Source organism: Bidens hawaiensis, unplaced genomic scaffold (assembly GCF_021521415.1).
Source record: "Bidens hawaiensis isolate Kalapana, Puna unplaced genomic scaffold, B.hawaiensis_p1.1 tig00030160_1, whole genome shotgun sequence".
NCBI lineage: Eukaryota > Viridiplantae > Streptophyta > Magnoliopsida > Asterales > Asteraceae > Bidens > Bidens hawaiensis.
Window position 1 is genome coordinate 178,820 of NW_027495004.1, and position 9,743 is coordinate 188,562.

The window sequence follows — 9,743 nt, forward strand, 5'->3', positions numbered from 1 at the left end:
TTACAGAGATTGAACACTTCACAAGTTGACATCCTATTCTATATCCTAACAAACTTACCACCTATGGATGAGCTTGGTGTCGAACAGATGCCGGCACCAAAAGCATATACCCGTTATGATGTTAGTATCAGTGCCAGTATCAAATTAGATAATACTTTTCCTTGTATAATGTTTACGAATTATATTTTATTATTATTATTATTATTATTAATGATCGTCACCCACAGATTTCGTGAAGCATTTAAATCCAAGTGTAATTCCAAAATCCAAAAGAAAAGAAAATGAAAACAAGCAAAGGCTAAACACAAACTGTGGGTACACCGTACACAAGTACGCGTCTTTAACACACACACACACACACACCATGACTGACGGTTATATATATATATATATATATATATATATTCACCCTCCCATCCCACCTCATTCACATTCATTCTTCAACACCGCCGCCATGTCATCTCTCCGACGAGCGACTCCGGCCGTCCACCGTCACCTCCGTTCAGTCTCCACCGCCTCCACTTCACTCATCGCCTCATCGCTCTCCACCGGCCCGAATTCCTTCAGCCGAAACCCTAACTTACTCCGCTGGATCTCCGCCGTCGTCGCCGGTGCCGGAATCGGCGTCGGCGCCGGAATATCTCTGTACTGGTACTCTCCGTCCACGTCTGCGGTGAAGTCGGTTATGAGCTTTGCTGATTGGTTGACTGCAACGGCTGATGAGTTGAAGAAGTCGTACGAGAGTCAGCCGTTGTCAGGTTCTAGTTTCTTCATTAGAGGTAATTGATTGATGGCCTTGTTGTTATTTATAAAGGGTGAGTATTTGGATTGATTTGATTGTTGATGAAGCAGATGCGTTGAGGAGGAGGATCTTCTTTAACTATGAGAAAAGGTTGAGATCGTTAAGTCCTCCTGAAAAGGTAATCAACTGTTGATATACCCAAGTGCCTGTTGAAGAAATGAATCTAGATAACCAAAGTTGTTAGAAAATTTTAATGAAATGCAAAGAACAGATGATTAGTTGGATAAAGTTAGTGGTAGTTTGGTAAATTTTACATTTGCCTCTATAACTTGTTTCTTTCAGCAGCCGTTTACTGGTTGTTTTGACTATCAATTATCTGAAATGATATTTTGCTAAACACTCAAGAATCCATTTTTAACTTGCACTTTAGATGATATTGTCCATGCTTTTGTAGAGATGTTCAACGAAACCGGTTCCTGGAACCGAACCGGTGGACCCGAACCGGTTCCTACCCGTTTTTTGTAGGAACCGGATCCTATCTGATTCAACCCGATGATCCGTGACCGGTTCTTGCATTTCTGAGTGGGGGCGGGTAGGAACCGGAACCGAACCGGAACCGGTTCTGGAACCGAACCATCCGGAACCGGTTCCTAACCGGTTCTAGCCGTTGGATCGAATATAGCCGTTGGAAATCGTTTTTTTTGGCCGTTTTTTGACCGTTGGGGTCAAAAATAGCCGTTTTTTGGCTCCCCAAGCACCCCACTACTAGTATAAATAGGTATTTGGTGTCATGGGTTCATCACAACACTCAAAACGCAAACCCGAAGGCAAAAAAATACAAAAAAACGCTATTACAACGTTTTGAGTTCTCTAATCTCTTGTTTTCTCTTCTTCTATATTCATATTTGTTGTTATGGCTGCCTCACAATCATCGGTTGGTCAAGGTTCCAACGCCGAACCAAGTTTCGTTCGTATTGTACCTCATAATCGTAATCAAGAGATTTGGTGCAATTGGGATTTGGTTGAATTGAGTGATGACCATTCATTGAAGGCTCGGTGCAAGTTTTGTGGGATTTATTTTTCATGTTATACAAATACGAATCGTAGTTTAAAATCCAAATCGCAAACGAAAAAACGAAAAAAAAAAATAAAATTTTTACACTGTAACCGGTTGGAACCGGTTACGGTACAGGAACCGGGTTAGGAACCGGTAAGAACCGGTTAGATAGGTTAGGGGTCCGAGGGTGGGAGAACCGGTTCGGTTCCCTAACCGGTTCGAGCATGGAACCGGTTTAAAAGGGGGTTTTGAATATAGGAACCGGTTAGGAACCGGTTCCGGTTCCTAGTCCCAAACCGTTTTGAACATGCCTATGCTTTTGTCATGATAACTGCTGTAATGTAATGGGAATATGATAATGATAAAACTTTGTTTAGCATGGTTCGAGTTCGCATCAATAACTTGTAACTTTTGAGTCTCTTAACAGCATTGCGCTGCACGACAGCAGTTAGCAAGGGCTATTTATTAATTATTAGTTAAAGTTAAATGTTTTGCTTGATTTTCTGGTAGGAAAAATGTGATTATTTTAGTGTAAGGTGATTCATCTTTTTATAACTATTTGTATTGTTTTAAGTCCCTATTTTCCAAACCTTTTGTGTGTTTTGCTGCAGGCGTGCAACTGGCCTTGGTTCTAGCATGTTTATGGTCGACATGTTTCAAAGGTCACTTGCATTTTAATGATTTTGGATTTTATAATATGTTATTCTTAAAAATACCTGATACAAGAGAATCCAAAATTTCTGCTAGATCTCTTCTTATTTCCCTGGGATTGTAGTTCAATAGGCAAAAGCACCGCCCTGTCAAGGCAGATGTGAGCCCCATCAGTCCTGACGGAACCAATAAGTACATCAATTCGCCTCTCGATTTTCTGTGAAAGAAGGGACAGAGAGCACAATTGAATTCAGAAGGGGTTTCCCTTCTTTTTTTCGGGATTCTATTGAAGAAAGATCAAACCCTAAACTAGAATGAAAACAACTAAAATAGTGAAGCTGATAGAATATTTGGTTAGTGCATGAAAGTGTCATTGAACAATTGATTCAAGTTTTTAAGTTCCAAACTGGTGACAGAAGTGCTTAAAGTAGTATGATCATCACTAAATCAATCATTTGTCTGTGATACGTTATTATGATGTCTCTTAATCGCATTTAAGCTGAATCAAAGTAAACAAAATGAATACTTGATGATTCTCGCATTGCAGTATAACTCATACGGTTAAACTTTTTTTTTTGAAGGTATTTGAATATTTTGCATCACACAAGAATAGTGAAGGTGAAACCCTTATGACACCTGGCGATCTGATGCGTGCCATTGTCCCCGTTTTCCCTCCATCCGAGTCTAACATTGTCAGAGAAGGATCTCTTAGAGGAGAAAGACTTCCAGGAGAGTTGCATTGTGCACCTTCACAATTCTTCATGCTTTTTGATGTAAACAATGATGGCCTCATATCCTTCAAAGAGTGAGTTCTATTCACCTTTTTCATAATATTACTTCAACTTGTTCTTCATTACTAACATCTTTTATTATTCACAGGTATATATTTTTTGTCACAGTATTAGGCATCCCTGAGTCAAGCTTTTCAGTGGCTTTTAAAATGTTTGATGTTGACAATGACGGGTGGGTATTGATTGCAACTTTAACCTTCATTATTCATTATTATTCATTGTCATACTTAACTTATGGATATGATTTTGTTCTCAGAGAGATAGATAGAGAGGAATTTAAAAAAGTAATGGCGTTAATGCGAAGCCATAACCGACAAGGGGCGTTTCAAAAGAGGGGACTTCGAACAGGACTTAAAGTTGGAGGTCATGTAGAAAACGGAGGACTGGTGCACTATTTTTTTGGTGAAGATGGTAATGATCGACTGCAACATGATAAATTTGTTCAGTTTTTAAGGGATCTTCATCATGAGGTATGCAGTTGTATTACAAGCAGTATCTTATTCACGAATTTGTAGGTTTGTTAAGGAACTGAACAAACGGGACATGTTTCTGTTTTATCAATTAAATTTAGCCGAGTAAACGATCAAATGCAAACAACTTAAAGAGTGAGGTTTTCTTGTTTGTGTTTGTTCGTTAACATAGATGAACAAACATAACCGAGCGAACAGCAATTAAACGTGAACTTTAACATCAATTTGTAGGGCTTAAAAGATAATATAACTAGAGAACTATTGTAGGAGGTGATATTTTAATTTCATAGAATTAGACTAAATGAGCATAATTATCTTAAATGAATATATGAATGAACAAACTAAAACAACCGTAAGCTAACTAATTATAAATGAGAACATTTGCGAGCATAAATGAATGAACGAGACATGTGATAAATGGCCATAAACAAACTTCCCACCAAATGGTTCACGAAACGTTCGGTTTATTTACAGGCCTACATGTATGCTGTCTTTTTGTTACCATGGTCATTTTTTCACTATGCAAATTTATTTGTATGTAAAAAAGAATATTGGATGCATTACCTTCTGATTTACATTTCTCTTTTAAAAACAGGTGGGTCAACAATATTCGTTTCTAATATGGGTCGGGTTGGGTTGACCTGAAACACTCATTTATGTCACACTTACATCACACTGTTCTCAGTTTTTTCTGTTTCAGTTTATTGAATTGATAATAATGTTGTGTTTTTAATACTGTGTAGATGGTGTGGTTGGAGTTTTCTCATTATGATTTCAAATCGAGTGGTACGATACCAGCTAAAGATTTTATGCTGTCAATGGTTGCATCGGGTGATATACGCCATATGAACAAATTGCTTGATCGTGTTGATGAGTTAGATAAGGAGCCTCATCTTAAAGATATGCGCATAACGTTTGAGGAATTTAAAAACTTTGCAGAGTTGCGTAGAAAGCTGCAGCCGTTTTCTTTAGCACTTTTCAGTTATGGGAAAGTCAATGGGTTTTTGACCAGGAATGATTTTCAACGAGCAGCTTCACATGTAAGTCAATTCTGCTAATTGTTTCACTTTTATGTAGAGCTACTGTTATTAACTAGTCTGATACATAGCGAACAAAAATGTTTTATAGAAATGTAAAATGCGATTGAGCTAAAATGGTTGGATGCAATGCAGGTATGTGGCATATCACTGAGCAACAATGTAATAGAGCTGATATTTAACTTATTTGATGCAAATCAAGATGGTCATTTATGCTCTGATGAGTTCTTACGCGTTATGCACAGACGAGAAAGAGAAACATCTCAACTCACCAACCCTGGAATCATGAATGCAATTTGAAGGTATACACAGCACAGCAACCGATATGTACAATTCATGTTTGGTATTGTATCTGACTTAAAACTCCAACCAGAAATGTATAGTTATTTTTACTATGATATATTACTGACTTTCGGGACTGATATAGTTTATGTGCGATATTTACTGTTGCCCGAGCAACACATCTCGTGGTTGTGGACTTCTCCAGAAATTTGAAACTGATTTTGTACACCACATTCCTATATACCACCGCACGTCCTTGTTGTACATTGTGTAAATGTTGTTGTACGTGTGTGAAATCATTTGGCCTACATGTCGTTCTCTTAGTAAGTTTTAAGAAAATTGTAGAGCTATAAACAGCAAATGGTGTTATATTTTAAGAAAGTTGTAGAACTAACAAGTAGCTAGAAACCAAGAACAAAAAACATCAAAGTTTCAGGTTGCATGTGGTAGTGAATACAAGAAGCCACCTTGTACCAAAGACCATCTCTATCCGCTCGCGATTTCCCACCACCAGTTATCGAGTAAGGCAAGATTGGTTACTCTGAATCGATACACACAGACCACCGTTTGTCTTTGGGGCTATGACCCGATCTCAAGCAATCCAACGGATTTTGTTACAACTCTTCTCCTCTCCTGATCAGTTCTAACTTCTAACACTTCAATGACATGAATATGAATAGGAGCTTTGAATAATGAAAAAAAAAATGGGAATACTATCAAGAACCGACTAGCATTTGGTATGCAGAATTGGAGAGCGTAATGGAATGACCTATTGTGAGGGAATGAGGAAAAGTATGTTTGGTTGATCAAAGGAATGGAATAATGCATTACCAAGCCTATTCTATTCCCTCTAAAACATCCCAATTTCATTTTATCCATACCATATGTTTTTTTTCACCTCCACCACCACCACCCACCACCATCGCCATTCACCACCGTCTTTACCGCCACCATCGCCATCAGTGCCAGCTGTCCACAACCGCCACCCGCCCGCCGCCACCATCAACCATCGCCCACTGCCCCATCACCCACCACCGCCACTGCCATTGCCACCATCGCCTGCCACCTCCACCGCTACCGCCACCACCCACCCCAACACCACCACCACCCGCCACCACCATCACCATCACCGTCCATCAATGCCACGACTGCTACCTACCTCCCACCACCACCGCCAGTCACTACCATTTTAATTTTATTTTTTTTATTTTTTTCCTACCTACCAAACAACGCAATGTAATCATTCATTTTATTCTTATGCAGTAACCAAACATCTCATTGAAATGGTAATAACTCATTCTATTCATTCTTCCATTCCATTACCACGTTTATTTCATTACTTGATACCAAACAGCTAATCATTTAAAGATATCAATATTCGTTTTTCAATTCTTTATATGATTATATTAGACTAAACACTATTATGATTTTTTTTTTCAACCGGTTGTTACTTTTATTAATGACGAGCAACTTTTTTATTTGATCATTTATTTTAAATATGCAAAACTTTAAAGTTTAAAATAGGTGTTCGACAAGGTTCCAACTTGTATGCTAATATTGTTTAAAAAAAAAATTGTCCTTGTTATTAGTTAAAAATGTTTTTTTTCTTCACTTTTTTTATAAAAATTACATTGTCTTGAAATATCTTATCTTATTACAGTATCCAGCATGCAAACTTATTACTGGTTTGTTAGATTTTGTTTTTATGAACTCTTTTAAAAAATTTAATATTCAAGAAAACTGTGAAAAAAGTTAGAATTTCATGATTTTTTATTTCTGTCATATAGTATTGATATATTTTAACATCCATTTATGGCTATGTATCTCTCATTCGTTTTTCGTATTTCTAAAACCATGGATCATTCATATTCAATTTTGTATCCTAACCTTGATGATTCTAAAATTTATTAGAATAATCAAATACTGTGAAAGCCCTTCGTTTTTTTCAAACCCAAGTCAACTTCCTTTCACTCAAAATCCTTAGACCTAATAAAATACTTAAAAACAACCTTCGATTAATTAACTGATTGGGCAAGTGGGTCATTTTTTGGGTTTGGGGAGAACGAATACTCCAAGATAGTTTTAGTTCTACATCAAAGAAAATATGCACTCGAGCTGTAACAACGGTCCGTTATGTTGAACTTGAAACTTGCAACAACACCAATGGATGGAACATACGGTTGGAAGAAGGAAGAGAGCTAGAAAACCCTACGAATATCAACAAATTGTAGGAAGTCATGTCTATCTAATATACACGAGACAAGACATCGCGTTCATGGGAGTCTTGAGTCAGTTAATGTAGCAAGCCAAACGCCCTCACATGTATGCAACTCCTCAAGTGTTAGGGTACGTTTAGAATTTAATCAGGGCACAGAGTAGTGTAAGAGGCAGACAGGGTCGAATATCGAGCTAAACGAGTTTTGTGATGTAGACTATGCTGGACTGTGACGGATCTAGACCAAAATATCAGGGGTAATGTTAAAAAAAAATTGTCGTATCTCATACAACGTAAACGAATTTTTTTTACCGCATTTCATACAATAACCATTTTTTTTTGTCATATTTCATACAAATTATTTTTATTTTTATTTTTTTTAACTTGGTGTTGGACCAATATTATAATTTGCTTAAAATTATTCATTTAAAAAGATTGCTAATAAGACTTTGTCGTTTCATCTTCGAAGTTCCTAATTTTAGAATAAACAAATTAAATCATAAATTCGTAATCAATTTCAATCTACACATAAATCCTAAATCCTTAATGAATTCCAATTTACACATAAACCCTAAATCCCTAATAAATTCTAATTTCCAATTTATTATCCAAATCTTATCTTACTCTTCTAATAAACAAAAATAATGATGTTTAGACGTTCTAAACACATTCAATCCTAGCCTAAATTTCTCTCATATTCTCTAATCTTTCATCACATTCATCATAACTATCCATGAGTCATTGGTCAAAACCATTTTGGTAAAAGGGTTATAACTTAGAAAACTGCGAGGAAAAATAGGCTAAGAGTGTAGACCTAGAGAAATTCATTTTATCATTTGTTCATATCATCTAGCTCTAGAAGTCGTGAAATACACGATTTCATGAGATTTGTCATGTTTAAATTAATAAAATGAGTTATTTGAAACAATAAAAAAATATAAAATAAAAAATACATTACACATTAAAATAACGGACCTTATTAATTGTTATCATTTACAAATCCGTGTAATACATGGGTTTAAAAGTTAGTACCCAATAAACCATAATCAATCATTCAATTGCTCAATAACAATCCCATATTAACAAATTATATAAACAAATAAACAATAATAATTTTAGTTGTAACGTTCTCGTTTCGATAATAAATAAATAAAGTATCCCGAGTTTATTCTAGCTAAGTGTCATGTGACATTGAATTAAATTAATTAAATATTTTAATAGAATGGGTAAGGTTAAGAGAGGATAATGGATTTGAGAGGGATTATGAGCCTAAAAGCCCTTGGGCTTTGCTTATTTAAACTCCTAAACCCTAAATTTTATCCTTATCCTCATCATTTCATCATCATTCTCCGATCATTGTCACCCACACCCAAACCTCCTATACATCAACATTCCAAATCCAATTCCATCCACTCAATATCTAGTTAATCAAATCTACAAGGTAAACATTGTATTCATTTCCATTTTAGTTTCTTGTTGATAATATTGACAACAAATGAAACAATAACCTTTAAGGAGTAGGGGTGGTGGCGGCTGTGAAGAAGAAGGGGCAGAGAATGGAAGTGACGATGGGTGGGGGTGGGTTTCTTGGGAACGGTTAAGGGTTAGGGTGAGGGGGTGTTGGGAATATATATATATATATATAGGGTAAGGTTAAAATAAAAACCAACTTGAGTTGTGAAAACCCGCGAAAACCCTATATAACATCGGTTTTTTTTGTTACATGTAATATATGTTGTAACACTTAATACAAAACATCGAAACATAAAAAAAAAGTGTTATGCTATTTTTTAACATTTTTTTACTAATTTTTATATATGTTTTCAGGAGAGAGAAAAAGTTATATTTATATTTAAATTTTTTATTCACTTTAATTGTGCACCACAAGATTTAAACATTAATTAAAAACATGTGGTTGAGAATGGATTTCTAAAGTTTTAACAACTCAAGTCGGTTTTCATTTTATACTTAGCCTATATATATATATAAAATAAGTTATTAATAATATTATTTTAGGGGTGTGAACACTTAAGCGAAACCCGAACCCGAAACCCGACTTGTTTAATAACCCGTAACCCGCCTCAACAGAGGGATGTGATTAGAAGGTAAACCGAGCAACCAACCCGTTAATAAAAGAATTCATTAACGGGGGGTAACCTATAAAATATATGTATGATGATAACATATATGAATATAGGAATCCGAAATAAAGTTAATAAGTGTAAGCTAATAATAATAAAATAAATATAATAATATCTATAACTCTATATATGTTAACAACAAATGTCGATAAGAATGTGAACTGATAAGGTTGGTTCATGAGTTAAATAAGGTGAAGTACTTTAAACTAACATAATCGGTTTAAGAAGGTTATACGTTCAGTTCAGTTAACTTAAAAGTTAACCTCGTTAACTTAAGAAATGAATAACAAGAAATTATAGAGGATTAATACATGTACGTTATTAACAGTTAGTCGTGCACAGTTGAAGAAAGGAATT

The 9,743-nt window shown here is 35.6% G+C and overlaps 1 protein-coding gene across 1 annotated transcript; it reads left to right on the forward strand.

Annotated features, from left to right (window-relative positions):
• Positions 1-443: 443 nt before the first annotated feature.
• LOC143579904 (calcium uptake protein, mitochondrial-like) lies at positions 444-5,073 on the forward strand. Its single transcript, XM_077063079.1, has 7 exons — positions 444-779; positions 853-920; positions 3,032-3,255; positions 3,330-3,413; positions 3,498-3,711; positions 4,455-4,751; positions 4,884-5,073. The coding sequence occupies exons 1-7, from the start codon at positions 455-457 to the stop codon at positions 5,046-5,048; spliced, it is 1,377 nt and encodes a 458-aa protein (XP_076919194.1). The 5' UTR covers positions 444-454; the 3' UTR covers positions 5,049-5,073.
• Positions 5,074-9,743: the final 4,670 nt, after the last annotated feature.